General features: G+C 42.2%; 1 protein-coding gene across 5 annotated transcripts; it reads left to right on the top strand.

Annotated features, from left to right (window-relative positions):
• The first annotated feature begins 1,090 nt into the window (after window positions 1-1,090).
• On the top strand, window positions 1,091-17,333 carry brpf3b (bromodomain and PHD finger containing, 3b). 5 transcript variants are annotated; one of them, XM_037772859.1, is made up of 13 exons: window positions 1,091-1,557; window positions 2,721-4,282; window positions 4,468-4,624; window positions 4,741-4,872; window positions 5,243-5,371; window positions 6,507-6,819; window positions 9,619-9,909; window positions 10,601-11,203; window positions 13,253-13,334; window positions 13,425-13,510; window positions 13,711-13,805; window positions 14,187-14,341; window positions 16,006-17,333. In XM_037772859.1, exons 2-13 carry the CDS (start codon window positions 2,745-2,747, stop codon window positions 16,187-16,189), a joined length of 3,765 nt encoding a protein of 1,254 aa, XP_037628787.1. In that variant the 5' UTR covers window positions 1,091-1,557; window positions 2,721-2,744; the 3' UTR covers window positions 16,190-17,333. The 5 variants fall into 5 exon arrangements, with proteins under 5 accessions (XP_037628787.1, XP_037628784.1, XP_037628783.1 ...); XM_037772856.1 differs by having other exon boundaries at window positions 1,093-1,557; window positions 4,468-4,630; XM_037772855.1 differs by having other exon boundaries at window positions 1,094-1,557; window positions 4,468-4,630; window positions 10,604-11,203; window positions 13,422-13,510.
• The last annotated feature ends 2,247 nt before the right edge of the window (window positions 17,334-19,580 follow it).

Genomic DNA, 19,580 nt, shown 5'->3' on the forward strand with positions numbered 1-19,580 from the left:
TGTTTAATTCATTGTGTCATTTATTTGAAAGGGGATCCTGTACTTGCTGCCGAAGAGACTGATTTGAACCATGTGATACCCTAAAATATGATGCTGGTGGTCTGTCGCTCTCTCTGAGCCGGTGCGTGTGTGCATGTACACAAATAGAATAATCATAGTTAAATTTGTGCATGTGTGCACACCTTGTGTGTACATGGGGTGACAGCAGGACAGGTGTCACGTTTCCACTACAGAGTGGAAGAGTATCCAGTTCACAGTTATAGTTTGCTGCTTTTGATTAAAAACTACATGTGTACAGGTAGAATGAATAATGCTGTGCTGAGATCAACACACATAGCTGTCATTGGCCCTGTTGAGTAGCTTGCGCGCGAAAACCATGCCCTGGTGACGTCAAGGGGGCGGGCTAAACCTTTATCAAACTGCTGATCAAGGTAACGTTAGCTCACAGGCTACCACAAAAGCGGAAGTCAGCCATTTCGTCAAAATAAAAGAATATATATTGACGTAAATATGAACAGAATAACAACTCATTTACTCATTTTGCGCAGGTATTTGGATTTATCAAGACTGAGAGTTTTGCTTCAAAAGCAATACACTATTTAAAAGAAATGTATCCTAGAATGTCCCAAAGAAAGAGAAAAGAATGATTGCCTCATTTCTAAACAAATCAGACAACTTAGTCTTGGAATCATTAATGATACAGTATGCCCTATTATATGCTTGGATGTAAGGAGATCAGAGATGTCGAGACAATTTCACAGCTGTAAATAGTAAGACAACATAGAAGAAAAAAAATATATGATTTAAAAGTTATACAAAAAATACGTAAAAGAAGAATATATTAAATACGAGTGCATTAAAGTCAATTATAACACACACACGTGTAAAACAAAAGGTGTGTGAAATTGATATATCAATGCACCAAAATGCAGAGATACTCTTTCACACACCTTTGCCTTCATTGCCAGTCTATAAAGAGCTGTAGTTATAACTACAGCTCTTTATAGACTGGCAATGAAATACTGTGAAAAAGATATGTTGGCAGGAAAAAAAATAAGTGTAATTAAATTCGGTCTCACGTTAAATATAATTATTTTGAGATGTATTAACTGTGAAACATTGAAACGACTGAAAACACTGTATGCGCCGATAAGGACTTTATTTTGAAACATATATCCGGAAGTTCTATGTTTTCAGTTTGGCTAATATCGATTTAGCACACATAGCTAGCCAGCTAGCCGAAGGAGGCTAATATTTCTCCTTCTCACAACATTGAGTCGAAAATAAGCCGTTTCTCAGACACCTAATGCAGATATACCACTCGTGTCCTCAGTAAACCTTTGGGATTGACTCACTGCCTTCCAAACGCCGTGTTGTTCAGAAACAGAAGCGGTGTAAAACAGCTCAGTGCACCGGCAGCTCCAGCAGACTGTAGCCGGCTAACGGTGGTTAGCTGCTAGCTGTTAGCTTCGGCTGGCTGGGCAACAACCATTGCTGGAGAGGCGGCTTCACACCGCCGGCTGCCGAGATACCTGTGTCACTCAGTTGCCATAATAGGTAAGATGGCTTAAGTTTGCTCCACATTGTTTAATATTATAGAGTGGTTCAGAACTGTTGTTTCTCTTTTAAGCCAGCAGCGGTTTAACTTGTTGTCAATGTTAAACTCTAGCAGCTAACGTGAGTTAAAGTTAGCTGCTAGCTCGCTGATCTCTGGAACTACTTCTCTCTCTACTTTAGTGTCAGAGCACGAATACTGTCACAATACTCTACTCTCCTCTCCTCCTCCTGACTTGACAAGATCAAGACGTTAAGCAGTGCTTCAGCAGTAATTTACAAAAGTAGAATTACAATATATTCAGAATAAGAGCTTTTAATAGTGTTTTAAAGAACTGTAAATATGGCTGACATTTTACTCCCGAAATAAGGACACTGATCTGGTCTCCTTAACGCTGATTGGCTCTGGGGTGGATCAGTCAAGCCGTACTGAACGCTGATTGGCTGTGCCCGTTGTGTTGTGTGGCTAGCCCTGATAGTAGTTGCCAACAGTTTATGCGATAAAGTAGAAAATCATCTGTAGGTCATTTTTGTGTACTTGCCATGCGTATGTTGACAGTGAAGAGTGACCCTCAGCTTGTGAGTTAGTCAGCTGTCAGTACATCGGTCTATGCATTTACCTGTTTAGATTGAGAGAAGAGTTTAGCGAATTGAGGTTTGTGAAGGAATGTTTACACTACAGGTGATAATAACCACAGCCCTGCCTTAAAACACTGCAGTGAAATGCAATGCATAACAGAGATGCTTTGAATGACTTAATATCTCAAGAAGTTCAAAGCATGTTATGCTTACTCTGGCCTTAGTTTTATGGCGTTTGTTATAGCAAATGCATTCGATTTTGCTCAGTCCCTGTAAGTATATAATGATCACAAGGGGAAATGAATAATAGCAAATCTAGCTTGATAAGAATAAGAGATTACTACGCAATCAAGATAACAAAAGAAAACAATAACAGCAAAATATTCTAGCAAGGGCAATGTCCTGTATGAATGATGAATCATTATAGAGGGCTATGACTAAAGGGGTGGAATGATAGCGTAATGTTTATATATTCTACAGTAGCCCCATCAAATGCGTATTCTTGTACAAATTATGTTTTGTATATTGAGAATTATAATTGACAACACCATTTTCTCATATTTTTATATTTCCTTTTAAACCAAAAGGAGATAAAGTGTGATTGGTGGCCTATGAGGAAGCCACGTCGAAAAGGCCAGGTGGCCGCAGGAGATGGAGCCGATGTCAGGAAGTCCAATGGGACCGTTGGCGGGCGTGGGGGTGCTCGTCAGCGATCCCCATCCCCTTACAGCCTCAAAGCATCTCCAACCAGAGAAACCCTGTCTTACTCCCAGGCCCAGAAGGTGGTAGAGGTGGAACTGGATGGTAGGCTTCACCGCATTTCTATTCTGGAGCCCTTGGAGGTCATTACTGAAGATGAGATGAAGGCTCAGGACATTAGTGAGTGTAACAGCAACAAGGAGAACAGTGAGCAGTCATCGTCTCCCACCAGCAGTGCCCAAACAGTCCGCAAACCCGTCACTCCCCGAGGCCGCAGGAAAGACTCCAAATGTCCTCCTGTCAAGTCACCACCACCTTCAAAGAACCACTGCCCCAATTCTCAACCACAAACGCCTGAAAAGTTAAACGCATCACACCATCAGCACATGACCCTCCCTGAACCTAAGTTTCATGTGTTAGAAACCTTCACGCAGGTCGAGGCACCTCCTCTGCCCGCGGCATATTACCGTTACATTGAGCGCTTAGCTGAGGAGCAGGAAGCTGAGGCAGAATATGACATGGACGATGAGGACACCGCCTGGCTGGAAATGGTCAATGCTGGCCGGACGTCAGAGGGCTACTCAGCTGTCACACCAGACACCTTTGAGCTGTTGGTTGACCGGCTGGAGGAGGAGGCGTACCGGGAAGCCCGGAGCCGGGCGCCCTCTCAGAGTGCTATTGACGACGATGCCTTCTGCTGCGTGTGCCTGGATGATGAGTGCCTCAACAGCAACGTCATCCTCTTCTGCGACTCCTGTAACCTGGCTGTGCACCAGGAGTGTTACGGCGTGCCCTACATCCCCGAGGGTCAGTGGCTGTGCCGCTGCTGCCTCCAGTCCCCTCAGAAACCTGTTGACTGTGTTCTATGTCCAAACCGTGGCGGCGCCTTCAAGCAAACGAGTGACGGCCGCTGGGCGCACGTGGTCTGTGCCATCTGGATCCCTGAAGTTTGCTTTGCCAACACTGTGTTTCTGGAACCAATAGAAGGGGTCAATAACATCCCCCCAGCACGCTGGAAACTGACCTGTTACCTGTGCAAGCAGAAGGGCCGTGGTGCATCAATTCAGTGCCACAAGGCCAACTGCTACACTGCGTTTCACGTCACATGTGCTCAGCGTGCTGGCTTGTTTATGAAGATTGATCCTGTGCGAGAGACAAACGTTAACGGGACTACGTTCTCTGTTAAGAAGACAGCATTCTGTGAGGCCCATTCACCACCAGGACAAGAGGCCGTCTCAGATGAGGAGGGCGAAGGGAGAGTGGTGGGCAGTAGAGGGAGGGCTAGCAGAGGACGGAGTGCCTACACAGAGGGCCCTACAACGCCGAAAAAAGGCAGGAAGTCTGAACATGATGCCAAGACGGATAAAAAGAAAGGGAAGAAGGGCACAGAGTCAACAGCACAACAAACTGCTTCACCACAAGTGACAGTGCCTCAGATACCAACAAGCAGGTTAGATTTTATTTGATTCTGAGTACAATAAAATGCATCTGTTGTTCAACCAAAATTAAACACAAATTTTAAGATTTTTAGATTTGCAACAGTGTACAATTACAAGAAACAGTTGTCTAGTGTAGATACCTGAAATGATGTCATGTTGACAGTAAGACCAACCTGCATCTATCTCTGTTGTACAGGCTGAATATCATCTGTAAAGGAATCCTCTTTCAGAGGAAAAATCAGTTCATGCATCGGCTGCATAACTACTGGTTACTGAAGCGTCAGTCAAGGAACGGTGTGCCGCTGGTCCGGCGTCTGCACTGTAACGTCCAAACCCAGAGGAGTACTGAACAGGTCAGGGTAAGAAACAGTACTATTTTTGTACTTTTGTACGTTTTGTACTTTCCTTTAGATACATCTGATACAGTGTTTATACAACGGGGCTCAAAAAAATGTGTTGTACTTTGTAGCCTGAGGTGGATGAGAAGGTTTCTGCTGCAAGAGAAGCACTGAGATATTGGCAGAAGCTGCGTCATGATCTTGAAAAAGCCAGGCTGTTGGTGGAGCTCATCCGTAAGAGGGAGAAACTAAAACGAGAACAGGTAACGAACACGGAAGAATCTCACATGCATGTCGACCAACTGTGTTTCATTTTCAGGCTTGTCAATTCACCCTTTACTGGGGATGCACAATAGCCAATACGATGAAGTACTGGACTACCAGTGGTCTGTGGATGTTGAAATCTGACCAGATGAGAACTTAAAATTGAATTACTTTTTGTAGAAATATTTCAATTTTAGATTTACATTTTTAGTGGTTAGTTAACATTGCACGGTCCCTCACAAGTATGTCCCTCACATTGCTTCTTTTCTCTTTAGCCTTTGAGCAGTCTGTAAAAACTTGTCTGACATCTTTTATGGCTGCAACTTCCATGTATGGTGACATCACTTGCATATCCTCTGACAACTGCAGGTCAAAGTTCACCAGGAAGCTCTAGAGATGCAGTTGACCCCGATGTTGGTGCTGCTCCGTTCCACTCTGGAACAACTACAGGAGAAGGACACAGCCCAGATCTTTGCTGAGCCAGTCAATATCAAGGAGGTCAGACATTTCACAGTTACAACACCAGATGTATGCAAACAGGTTATATAGAGTTGTGAAGTGGGAGGGCCTGTTGGTTCTAGAAGTGTTTTTCCCCATTATGTATTCCCGTTTCAAATATTTCTTTAAATGACATGTTCAGTGTTACTTGATAGAGTCAAACTCGGGACTTTCCCAGGTAATTTAAAGACCCTATAGGTTTAAGTTCTTCTTATCACCAGTTTCAATTATTTCAACTTGTTTTCTGAGAAATCTGGTTTTCTCCATCATTTTGGGACGGCAGATGGCTCTAAATGCTTCAACACCCATGAGCCTTGGCTGCTGTTGCTATGGTGAAGAAGCCAGTCAGAGGCACAAATCAGGGGGGTAGCAAATTCAGAATGCTTTATATATAAAGATATATAAAGAAAACACGGCTCCATATAGCAATATCAATATTCTATGCAATATCAACATTTCATATATGCATTACTGTTTTATATATACACTTACTTATTATATTTTGTTTTTTTTTTTACTGATGCCATGCTAATGTTGCACTGTCCCCTTTGCTGCTGTAACACTGCACATTTATTTGCTGTGGGACGAATAAAGGATTCTCCAATCTTATCTTATATTATCTTGCAGTTGCTGAATTCACCCAAAATATTCCCAGAATTTAATTGAACTGATTTAAAATGCATATTAGAATACAATTTTCTCAACAGCATTATCTGTAGGTCCTGCCTGCTGTCAGAGGTGCATGTGACAGAATTTAAAGCTCGGTGATGGGATGTTTCTTGCCGAAATGCACCTTAGGAGGCGTAGTTAACCTCCCCTCTGAAGTTTCTATGTACGCAGGCTGATACCTTCAACTTTTTATCAAAGAACCAGATATTTTCTAATATAGTTCTTCATCCTTTGTGTTGATTATTTAAATGGGAGAGGTTCATACCCTGCAAAGCTGTCGAAATGCTCCACTTTTTGGGAAAATGAATGGGACTTATACTTAAGGAACCAGGGCGTCCGAAACGGCACCTCCTCTATATATAACTTTTTCCACCTGTCAAGTTTTTTACACTTCTACTAATTTGTATTTTATTTGCAAACGTGCCCATTATCCTCATTAACTTTTGGAGTTATGCCTTGTCCTCAGGTGCCAGACTACCTGGAGTTCGTCAGCCAGCCCATGGACTTTGCCACTATGCGCTCTAAGCTGGAGAGTCATGCCTACCGCTCAGTGGCTGACCTGGAGACCGACTTCAACCTGATGGTGTCCAACTGCCTCCTCTACAACGGCAAGGAAACAGTCTTCCACCGGGTAGCGCTGCGCCTTAGAGACTTAGGAGGAGCCGTACTGCGCTACGCCCAACGCCAAGCCACCAACACCGGCCTGGACCTGAACACTGGCATGCTCCTCTCAGAGTCACCACAGAAACGAGACTTTTACAGCTGCACCTGGGAGGATGGTAAGTCACAGCGGTGGTACTCGACAGGAAATGTGAACACACACACATCTTTTGTACTTTAGATAGGGGTCTGTATGTATCCCTCTTATGTGATATGATACTTTAGATACTTGGTATATGATCCAGTACAATTAAGAAACAATTTTTTATTTTAAGAATATTACATCAATACACTGCAACTCAAAGTTGATTTAATTGGACTGAAATAGATACAATATGCTATTTTTAATTGTCAACATGAATTGAGTTGTAATTGGCAGTACCTAAATAGAAATAATTACTATTTCCAATCTTTTTTTTATTTTTAAGGAATCCTTCTCCCACAAAATTACCAATTGTATATCAGTTACGCACCCTCTGTTACTATGAATTTGTGAAGAAAACTTTGTTTTTCTCGCATGCCTCCACAGTGAACGGAGAATAATAAAACTGAGAAAAGTCTTGATGAATTGAAGTAAATGGGGACCGCATTTACCAACAGCAAAACTCTATCAAAACATCTATTTACAAACTCTCCCACAAATCCTGCAGTATAATCTAATTTGTATATTTAATTTTTTTAATTTATTTTAAGTCTCATTTATCTAGTCATATGCTCACTACTTCCCAAACACATGCATCTTCGCTAAAACCTTACTATTTAAAACACTGTTAGAGAAGATGCACGTGTTTGGGAAGTAGTGAGCATACGACTGGATAAATGAGACTTGGATTATACTGCACGAGTTGTGTCAGAGTTTGTAAACGGATGTTTTGATAGAAGTTTGCTGCTGTTAAACGTGGCCCCCATTTACTTCAATTCATCTCTGTTTATTGATTGTTCGTTCACTGTGGAGGCATGCGAGAAAAGCAAGGTTTTCTTAGAGAATTCACGTAACACAGGTTGAGAGATTGATTTACAAATGGTTATTTTTTTTGGGTGAAGTATTCCTTTTAAGTCCTAACTGAGAAGCAGTTTCCAAAAATGTCCAAAATGTGTGTATATTAATGGGTTATTGGATGCTGTTTTTAATGAAATGCTGCTTAGCGGTCATTGTGCGCCTCGGACTAAGGCTACATCCACACTAAAACGTTTTCGTTTTTAAAACGCCGTTTTAAACGCTGTTTTTAATGAAAACAATCTCCGTCCAGACAAGCTTTTAAGGGCCGTTTCAGAATGAATCTCGGTCCATACTACCACACCGGAAAACGCATATCACGTGACTATTCACGTTCACTGGGCATGCGCGTGCCGGTGTAAACAGGAAGCAGCGCTGGACTCGGGAATTGATGCAAAGCGCTTGAATAATAGCTTGCTTCCTGCGCATGTAGGCAGTAGTAGCATTATAAAATGCAGAATTTAACTTCACAACAGCCGCAAGCATAGACAACACGGTCAGCAACGCTTGTAACTCATTATCCATGTTGAAATTAACCACTGGTTGTCGAGGCTGATGTCGTTTGTTTTCTTGAGGGAAAGAAAAGTATCAGGGAAGGACACGTCATGACTGATAAGACCCTATCAAGAAGCGAACGTGGGTGTCTGCGTCTTTGTTTTTAAAGGTCTTGGTTTCTGTCCGTCCAGACTAAAACGCAGCCCCTGAATTTTAAAACTAAAACGGGGTCAACAGCGTTTTCAAACATCTCCATTTAGGGGCTCGAAAACGTAGTCTTGAAAAAGTAGAGTGGACACTAGGCATAAACGTAGCAAAAGCTACGCGTTTTAATTTTAAAACGAAAACGTATTAGTGTGGATGTAGCATAAGAATCTGTATAATAATACTAAAAGTTCTTCAGTTTCAAATGAGAGGAGTTAGGAGGAGTTAGTTGTCTGTTCCAGCATAAATGTCAGCAACAATGCTTCTTTCTTCAATGATGATAATAGCAGCAGAGTGTATATGTATATATAAGTATATGCCATTGTTGCTGTCTTATTTTGCATATTACTCTGCTGTTAAGATTTCAGGTTGTTGTTGTGTGTATGTAGTGGAGTCTCACATTTTCTTCTGGGAAGTGATGGGTTTGAATGAGGTGTGAGATTTGGCAAGTTGGCAGGAGAGGTGGTGGCATATTATTTTTGAGAACTGTTTCAAACTTCTCACAGAATTTGTTTTGTATCTGTGTTTTTGTATCACTGTAGTTGTTTCTCTGACTCTGGTATCAATTTACTGATGTGTTGCTAGTTAGTCACCATCCCATACTGGAGATGTAAACTTGTTGTTCAAGAAATGACAGTATACTGTGTCTGAAGACAGTGTACATGGCAAACTGATAAGTGTTGTAAAAGTAAAGTTCTGGCAGTATTTAGTAGTCAGTTGGTTAATGATCAGTTAAAGGGAAACTACACCCATTTTCAAAATTCATATATGTTATTCCTATGGTCTAAGACAGTCCAAAAAATATTAGTTAACATGAACAATTCTCTCCCAAAAGCAGCTCCAGACTTTATACCCTCTGACATCAGAAGTTTAAGACTTACTTCTCTGGTTTCCGGGTTTAACAGAGAGAAGCTCATGTTGACAAATACTTATTGAACTTTTTTAGCCCATGGAAATAACAGATTGGTATTCTTGATTTAGGTAGCGCTCCCGTGTAATTTGACTGACCTTTGTGGAAAAACAACACTGGGTTCTCCTCTGTTTTTTGAGAGCAGAGACAGGATCTAATTTCTCGTTTGCAATTGCATCGGCTCTTGGACTGTGGCTTGTCATCTAATCCATTCAATTAGAAAACATCCGGATTAAACTCATGTTTGTTGTACCTTCGTGGAACATGCATGCTGGCTTGACTATTAGTCTAACTCCTTCCTGTTGTGTCCAGTTGACAGTGTGCTGGATCCAGACAACCGGCTCCATATGACAGTGGAGGAACAGCTGAAGGAGCTGTTAGAAAAGATGGACTTTGTCTCCTCCATGCGATGCAGCGGCGCCCGAACCCGACGCATCCGCCTGCTCCGTCGCGAGATCAACAGCGTCCGCTACAGGCAGGGCCAACACCCCCGCCGCAGCCTTCTCAATGGACATCTGAAGGAAGAAGACGAGGATGACGACGAGGAGGAAGATGACGACAAAGACGCCAAGCCAGACAACGGCCTCTCGTCTTCGGACAAAGGTGGGTGATGAAAAGCACTGACGTTTTCAACAGTATGAAATTGCCAATGCATGAACCTTTTTTAAAAGCCTCTTTTTTTCAATGAGACCAGTTGTGAACATGAGCTAACGGAACATTGTCCTCAGGTAATTGAGCCAGGGTCCCCCCCACGCACCAACCCCAACCACCCCACTGTCTCCAGTCTAGTAAGTAGGGGCCCACAGAGTCTCGTTAGCCATGGCTGCCTCACAACTCCTCTCTCCCAGTGCACTCTATGTCTGCACCTCTTCTATACATCACTCTCATGGACTCACCACTCTCCATTGGCCACGTACAGTCATGCCATGTCATCCCACCTCTGACTACAGGCTAGTCCAGTGAAACAGTCTCTTGCCACCGTAGAGGAGGGCAGCAGAACACCTGTGATTTGTGTCAGCTGAGTCATAAAATACTGCCATGTTACCATGTTGCTGGTGTTCAGTTGTGAGAGCAAAGTTCTTTATTCACTCGTCTTGATAAGGTCCTCCATATCTACAGAATACCTCAACTCCTTTTGGGCTGTGATTAGACTGTTGGAATGAAACCATTATGAAGTGATTCCATTTTCCAGTGTGAATACTACACCACCACATCACACATACTAAATGGACATTCATTTGAAATAAGTGCACTGAGTGAAATTGAATTAAATTGTTCTCCACTTATCTTCCAGAAGACCTGAAATCCACTTCGCCCCCGACACTGGAACCTACAGGGCCGGCGCCTCCTCCACGGCATGGGGACCCACCTCTGGAGCCTCCCACCCTGCGGCCAATCACAGGGGAGCCCCAGTCCCCCAGCTGGCCCCGCAAACGCCTGAGGATGGACGGTGACCTCTCAGACGGCACAACAGAGAACACGAATTGCACTAAAGCACAGGAGCGGCCGGCGTCGCTGCCTCCCACTTTGCACAGTGAAGGACAGGCGGTGGCCAACGGCCTGCCACAACTCAGCGTCCCCCCGCGGCCCACCACCGGGGGAGTTGGACGACGAACTTCCGTACTGTTCAAAAAGGCAAAAAATGGAGCTAAGCTGTTCAGAGAGAGAGATAATCCTTTGCTGAATGGAAAGGGGCAGCAGGACAACAATACAAGCAACGCCCCTACAGCACCCAACTCCACAGCCAGCACCCCATCCTCCACACCTTTGTCCACTCCATCCAAGACCCCGCAGAAAAGTCCCGGACCCCCCACCCTCAACGAACAATGGACCCCGAAGCGAGAAATGTGCTCAGATAGTGAGCTGGAGAAGACACCAAATCATACACTGGAAAGTGGTGAGAGGCTTTACTTAGTTACTGACATTAGCTTAAGATCCTCCACTCAGGGTGGAGTTTTAGATCTGACTACGGGGCCGTACACATGCCGTGTCTAAAACGCGTGGAAAAAACGCCAGCTGTGTCGCTCATTTTTTTCTTTCCAATGTGCTATGGAGGTTGCGCTCCTGTCGCGCCTGTCGTTACTAAGCAACAAAAACATGAGTTCTGCGATGACGATGATGATTAAGTTGCAGTAATTAAGCAGGAAGCCTCACTGACTAAACTAAACAGAAAACAAAGATAAATGCATTTCCAGCACCGCAAATCCCTCACTGTAGTTTACACTTGATTTCTCTGTTAATTTGGCTGACCTTTCAACTGGATGTTGTGCCGTCCTCGGAAAGAAAGGTATAATAGTCCGTGGAACTAATGGTAAAGCTCTGGGTAGCCCTGCAATAAAATGATTAACTTCTCCTTCATATATGTACCATAGACTGATATTTACGGAAGAAAGAAACCATATCTGCCGGCTGTGATTGGCTGTTCCTCATCACATGACGTGCAGCGTTCCAAAAGTTGACCTATGTTTACCTATATAGGCGCTTGGGAATGCTTGCGCGCCGCGACAACGCCACTCTCGCAATTCAGTGTGCCTACTGTGCAGCTACATTGACAACAATGGATTTGAGCGCGCAAAGGACGCGGCATGTGTACGGCCCCTACCTCTGACACTGAAGACATCACTAGGATGTGATCACATAGGATGTTTGTGAGAAAGTGCTGACTCTACATGTGCTATTAGCTATGAGTTAACATGTCTCATATAATGACGATGTCTGTCAGACAGCACATACATGTGAAGGGATGTATGACTTGAGTGCAGATGTTTCAGTTTCCCACTAAGTAATGTTAAATGTAGCTACATTCTTGCTTTCAGAACAAACTTGTCATCCCTCCTCTTCAAGAGATAAAAGAGCAGTCTTCTTTTTGTCTTTATCTATTTTTATTATCTGTTTATCACATCAGATTAGAATTTTCTTGTTCTTTTTCTCCTGTGAGGAAACAAAGCGTGCTACCTGATCACAGCATAGGAACTTGTTTTCAAGCAATTGCCCTATTCCCTCTACCCTACACCCCCCCTGCATCCTCCATTATCTGCGATTACTGTGTGCTGTACTCTTTTGCACGGATTGTCGTCGTAGTAGCACTTAGGGCTGTACGTTAACTTCTTTTTGCACATAGCACTAGTGCTACGGAGGTTGAAAGTTTAATTGCATGATTGTCCTCGATTAATCGCGATTTATCACACATTTTTTTATCTGTTCAAAATGCACCCTAAAGGGAGATTTGTCAAGTATTTAATACTCTTATCAACATGGGCGTAGACAAATATGCTGCTTTATGCAAATGTATGTATATATTTATTATTAGAAATCAATTGATAACATAAAACTCAAATCATAACACAGCATGTCTGTAAAGGGGAGACTCGTGGGTACCCATAGAACCCATTTTAATTCACATGTCTTGAGGTCAGCGGTCCAGACCCCTTTGAAAATGGTTATCATAGTTTTTTTTGGAGTGTCATTTAGCCTTAGTATCTCCGCTTTAACTGAGACCGCTATAGCCTAAAAATCGCAAGTTGCCTTAATGCGTTTAAGAAATTAGTGGCATTTAAACAAATTTGCGTTAACGCATTATTATCGCGTTAACTTTGACAGCCCTAATTTATATATTATTATTAGTTATGCACATAGCATGGTGTGGTAAGTAGGGTTACTGAGGGGGCTGCAGCACCTCCTAAAACCAAGTATAAAAAAACATATATTTCAGTATTTCTTAATGGGATGCAGGCGTTATGTGTGGTACACAAGTGTTTGTGGTGGGAAAGAGGATTACATCTATATATGTTGCACTGTACAGCCCTGAGCACTGTATTGCGGTGTTTTTTTTATTATTGTGACTGAGACGAGACTAAAGATATCCATGCGTAGATGTGCCCTTTTCTGTATAGTTTCCCTCCTGTTCTTCTGAGACTGTTCTGACGTTTCTCTCATTTGCTTTCAGGACTGACCAATGGCTTCAACAAGCACAAAGACGGCGGGTCCGACTCTGAGTACAGCCCTTGTCCAGTCCTGCACAAAGAAATGTAAGGCATGGTGTATCTGTTGTCAGCAGTTGTTTGGTTATGGTAATGATTGACAATACATTGACAATACAAAGTGCTGTCTTACAGCAGCTCACCACCCAAACGAAGCCTCGGGAAACCGGCTCTTTCCAAAGTTCCCTTTCTGGATGTAGTCAACGGAGACTCAGATTACACTGGTATGTTTTTTTCTTCTTTTTTTTTTACCAAGTTCACCTGAATCGCATTTTTCTGCTGTGCACCATTGTGTGTTATCCTGTTTTCCCTCTCTCTTGATCACAAATGTTCCCTAAGTATAGGACACTCCAACGTCATTGGTCATGGGTTCATTTTCTTCTTATTCATACAATGATTACACTTTTCTGCTGCTGTTTTGCAGGCAAAGGCAGCCAAATGTCTGAGGATGGAGCGGAGCTGGAGCCTCTAGATCTGGTGTGGGCCAAGTGTCGGGGATATCCCTCCTATCCTGCTCTGGTAATCCCTTGTCCTACCTATTGTTACTATATAGAAGTATAGAACTACCACTCTTTGGTGCATAAATACTGAAAGCCATCTCACCGGACTTAGAAAGTGCTCTGTGCACACGGAGGTGATTTCCACCTTGTGACTGGAGAGATCTGCTGGCGTTCTAAACTAACAGCATGTCTGAGATGTACTGTGGAGCCAGACCAGCCAGTGCTTTGTAAACCAAAAGGAGGATTTTGAGTTGAATTCTGAATGCAACAGGTCAACACTGAAGGTTTCGGAGGGCTGGTGTTATATAGTCTGATCTTTTTGTTCCAGGTTAGAACTCGTGCAGCTGTGTTCTGGATAAGTTGTACTTTATGGATTGTTTTCCTTTTGTGTTCGTTCCAGATCATCGACCCAGAGATGCCCGAGGAGGGCCTGCTGCACAACGGGGTGCCCATCCCTGTCCCACCCAAAGAGGTCCTCTGTCTGGGGGAGCAGAGGCAGGAGGACACCAACGAGAGGCTCTACCTGGTGCTCTTCTTTGACAACAAGCGGACATGGTGAGGGTCAAACATGCGTAAATGTACTGCCAAAAAGTATAGAAGCAAAGAGACGAAACTCTGCTGCTTTTTTTTTACAACAGCCGCTAGACGGCGCTGCGGTAGCGCTGCCGCCATTTTGGACTGAAAACGCTAATGAGTTAGTGGCCATGGATGTATAAAGAGACGTCTGTAAATCAGAGGATCATTTCTTCCCAGTACGAACACTTAAGTAGCCCTCATTTAAATCATTAGGTCCTAAAAGTTGTAAAATGAACTAACAGCTGAATCCAGAGTTATTTTCCTCACCATAATGAACGTGCATCAGACCCACGGGACTGCACCGCCCTGCACACTCATAGGACATATCCGGTTCTGCCAGCTTCCTGCTAGCTGTATGCGGCTGTAATAATGGATATATTGGATGTAATTCATCACTTTTATTATCTTCTAATACACCCATGGGCTGTATGCTGTAAGCCTGTACCGTGGTGGATGTATTAACGTCTCTGTTCCCAAACAACCGGCTATCGGCCAGTAGCTAGTAGTGCTAGTAGCATGACATCAACAGAGTTTAATGTAGTTGTAGGCTATTTACTAACACGCAGGAAAAAAAAGCACAGGAACAACCTCTTCTACATCCATGGTCTGTGGTCTGTTGGACATCCATTTTGGAGGTCCTTGACAGTTTGAGATTGTTCTCAAAATCTGTGTGCTGGATTTTTCTAACTTCCATTTATGTCCATCGCTCAATTTATGCTCCTCTAGGAAGCAGCCGGGCAAAAAGTTTAATAAATAAAGAAGCACTAAGTAAATAGTTATAATAGTATGCATATTTATAATATTTTTATTGATCAACACAGGCCATTTCGGTAGAGACATTAAATATATGACGATAGAAATAGTTTTACTTTTGTAGGGCACTTTGTAGGCGGACGTTTTACTGCCGTCCGTAAGTCACTTTCACTCCAAAATGGCGGAAGTGTACTTTGCTGCTGGACGCAGACGTTGCAGTGGAACGACCAATTGCCTTTCACTTCTTATCAAAATCCGTTCTTCAGTACTGCTGTGCTCTTCCTGTCACACCGAGGTCAGAGGTCATCTACAGACTGACACGGAGCAGGTGTTTTTAGTTAAATGCACTTCAGCGGTAAAATGTCCAGTCAAGTCAATAAAATGAGTCTAGTTTTATATATTGTAGTAATATGTATGTATCTTTACATTGAACACTTAAATAAATAGGTCCTGTGAACATTTTTGTGCCTGGTTACGCATGCTGGTCTATAGGTTAATTTACGGTCTATATGTTAATTTAAAGGAAGCTTTGGCTCCCATGTTAATTGAGCTGTTAAGACAGGACGTGGCGAGCATCGCGGTGCCGGGCCGAGTGTTTGTGCGCGAAACAGCTGGACACGCGCTGGGCTCGCCGCCGCGGGGCTTGTGTGCGTGTGTATGTCCAGCTGTGACGATCTCAGCTCATTGAGTCAGTGGAGTGCCGGAGTAAAAGGAAAGCGCCTCTTGTTTTTCATGTCATTCTTTTTTTTTTTTTAAATGTAACCGATTAATGAGTGTCGGGGCTAACCAACGCCAAATGAACGGAAACTGACATCCCTATTCCAAATCATGGGAACAAGTCTAAAAGCAGTGAAAGTGCTCATCATCAATCTGTGTCTTTGGTACTGTAGGCAGTGGCTCCCACGTGACAAGGTGACGCCCCTGGGTGTCGACGACACGGCGGACAAGCTGCGCATAATGGAGGGCCGCAAGTCCAGCATCCGCAAGTCTGTCCAGGTGGCGTACGACCGCGCCATGATCCACCAGAGTCGAGTCAGCCACAGCCACGGCTTCGTGGCCTCCAACTATCTGTAGAGGGCGACGGTGTGCACCCACAGTCAGCCACTATGCATTTCTCTCTGGTCTTAAAAGCAGCAGGTGTGGTCCTACTGCCAGTTGAATTTGTATTCACACTGGTTCTGAAGAGGTTGCTGCACAGCACAGAGTCCCGGACTGCAGTTTCGTTACCAAAACCACTAGTGTCTGACACACAGAGCGATGGTGTTTTGCCTTTGTGTCGTTGTGGATGTGGAGCTGCAGATGTGAATGAAGTTACCTTTAGGTGCCACGTCGCTGCGATCGGTAAGCGTTAATCCCTGTTCAGGGGGTGTATCGAGGTATCTGCTTACTTCCACCTGGATGTGTTGTGAAGCTGTGTGTCTGGATCAAATGTAAAAGAATCCCCCCCTCTATTTTGTATAATGCTACTGCCAAGGAATCAAAATTGTCAGAAAAGAGATTTGACATATTTATATGAAACGCAGAAGACGTATGAATGGATCACTGCCATCTTTTTATACAATAGCTTTTTACATTTTAATCTTTTACAAAGACACTTGTATATTATAAATGCACACTTTGTGTACATATGTATGTGTATTATCAAACCCAATTTAATTTAATGTTGCTGTTTTAAAACGCGTATTTCAATCAACCCACAAGGGGCAAATGCGAGGCTGTGTATATTTGGAGATGAAATAATTCCTGACTTGCTGCAGTGTACTTCGCTTGTCTGATGTAATTTCATTGTGCTGTGCGCGAGTGTACGTTCAGAGCATACAACACAATGAGCCATTGTTCTTTATATTTGAAATTCTCTTTTTTGATACAGAGAGAAATAATTTATTTATGGAAGACAGAACTATAGAAATAAAGTTATATTGGTTAAAGTTGATAATTAAATCTTATTTAAAACAAATGGAGTGAGGTTTTAAAAACAATGCAGCCAACATTTTAACAGATGAGTTCACGAACCGTTTGATTTTGATGATTTCACTCAAAGACCCCCCAGAATATCCTATTTATTGTCGAGAGCCCCATTTTATCAAATGGAAAAATAAACCTTTATAAGCTTGTACTACCTGCATATTTTACCTGCTCACCAAATATTTTGTCTGAACCAGTATTTCCACATTTTGGGAAATAAAATGCTCTATTAAAAACCTTTTGGGATACTTGACTACTGTTACATACTACATGTTTTTTTTCTTTTTAAAATCAAAGATGAGACCAGTTCTCGTTCGAGTGTTGTTTAATAATAATCACTTGGAAGATATTTAAATGCTTTACAAGCAAGGATTCAACCATTAGTTCAAGATATCTGGAAGAGCTAACAGGTGTGGTAAAAGTGATGTCCATTTACACCCTGATTTCAGTCAGAAAGTTATCTTCTCTACTGATGAACTCCAGCTAGCATTCAGTCAGCATTTTATTTTAACAACACTGAGCATAGTGAAGAGTACGACGGAGTATTAGATTTCAAGAATAAAGTCATACTATTTCAAGGAAATCTTTTCCAGGTCCTGATACTGATGATAATGTGCTGCTGATATGCCAAAAGATGAAGTATTTAGTTATTTGTGACACCTAAACTAAAGTATAACTTCACAAGATGCTCCACATTCCTCATTTTCACACACGCTGCTCTATTTCCCCTCTAAAATAACACATCAAATTACTGCTTTATAATATTATGACTTTATTCTCATAATACTATGACTTTTTTCTCGTAAACTTATGACTTTATTCTTATATTACAATTTTTTTTCTCGTAAACTTATAACTTTATTCTTATGATATTACAAAAAAAATTCTCGTAAACTAATGACTTTATTCTTATAATATTACAACTTTTTTTCTCGTAAACTTAGGACTTATACTCATAATACTACAACTTTTTTTTCTCGTAAACTTAGGACTTTTTTTCTCGTAAACTAATGACTTTATTCTTATAATATTACGACTATTTTTCTCGTAAACTTAGGACTTTATACTCATTACAACTTTTTTTTCTCATAAACTTATGACTCTCTTCTCAAAATATTAAGTTTTCTCTCGTAAACCTGACTTTATTCTCGAAATCTCAGATTAATTTATTTTTCCTCAATGTGGCCCTAATACTCCGTCGTAGAAGAGTACTGCAAGTGTACATGTTACAACGACGGTTATAAAAAGACCTGTCTCTTTCCCTACAGTATAAACAAACAGCCGCAGTCCACAAACATTTCAGTCCCATCATAAACTAAAATTCAATAATGAATAAGAAAAAGGAGGAAGATTTGTGTGTGACACCAAAGATTCCAATAGCTCGATCAATATTTGGATTTCCAAAATGTTTTTGTAAATTTCTCAGCTCGTACAGGACCATCTAGTCCTTCAATTCAAACACGAAGCTCTCCAGAGATGATAGTTCCGACATAAATAGAAATAGACATTTCCGGTGTGTCCTCTCCGTCAGTGTCCGGGCTGCTGTCTAGTCAGGAGAAGGTAGTTGTTATGGAGGGTTTGTTGAAGTCTGCCCGGTCCCCCTCGCACAGCTCCAGCCAATCATTCATTCACTTTACTATCGCAACCAGCTGAAGAGCTCCAGATGGGTCTATGATTATTTACAGTTGAATAGAGCATTTGCATGCCTTGACTTCACAGCTGGATTATTTCAGACCAATCGTGTGCATGTGAGTTTTTCATTTTTCTGTGAAATACCTTGAAATATTATTGTTTTTTTTTATTTTTCTGATTATATATATTATATTTTCTGAGTGTGTATGTCTGGATTCAGCCGAGTTGACCGGCGTCCCACTGTGGATGTTTTCCTTTGACTCTACATTTCTCAGCCAGTTGTGTGTTGACATACTGAAAATCTGCAGGGCTGATGATATTGAAAAAGAGAGGATTTTTTAAAGTAAATATCAGACTGAACTTGCTGCATACTCACTCAAATGCTAGCATGAATCATAAAAGTGTGTGTTGGTTTATTCACCTGGACTGAGGCCTGTTGGGTTGTGGGAGAACTGCTAAGCTGAGGAAAAACTACCGACCTTCATGACCTTTACTGCAGCCAGCCACCAGGGGGCGATCCAGATATTTGGCTTCACTTTTGGGGAGCTGTCATGTCGTCCATCTTTATATACAGTCTATGTTACCCTCACTAGCTGTTCATGGGTGCAGTACACACACATTTCCATGATAAAAGCAAGCTCCACCAATCAGAGACGTCGCTCTTACACTTAGGATTGTGGGTAGTGGAGTACTTCTCCGAGACATCACGAATAACATGTATTTCTTAAAAAAAGGTTGATATCATACGGACTTAGCTTCTACAGGAGCATATAGCAGCCATCGTTTCACAATCCTGTAGCTTGAGGTAAGTCTACCTTGAATGATTATGACATTATGGCTATAATAATCAAATCCGTGATTCAGAATA

The sequence above is a fragment of the Sebastes umbrosus genome, chromosome 6, assembly GCF_015220745.1.
Source record: "Sebastes umbrosus isolate fSebUmb1 chromosome 6, fSebUmb1.pri, whole genome shotgun sequence".
Classification (NCBI taxonomy): Eukaryota; Metazoa; Chordata; class Actinopteri; order Perciformes; family Sebastidae; genus Sebastes; species Sebastes umbrosus.

Coding starts and splice junctions, on each gene's coding strand:
- brpf3b (XM_037772854.1), top strand. CDS start 2,745: ATGAGGAAGCCACGTCGAAAAGGCCAGGTGGCCGCAGGAGATGGAGCC. Junction 6,820..9,618: donor CAGCTGCACCTGGGAGGATG/GTAAGTCACAGC, acceptor TGTTGTGTCCAG/TTGACAGTGTGCTGGATCCA. Junction 13,335..13,421: donor CCAGTCCTGCACAAAGAAAT/GTAAGGCATGGT, acceptor GCTGTCTTACAG/CAGCTCACCACCCAAACGAA.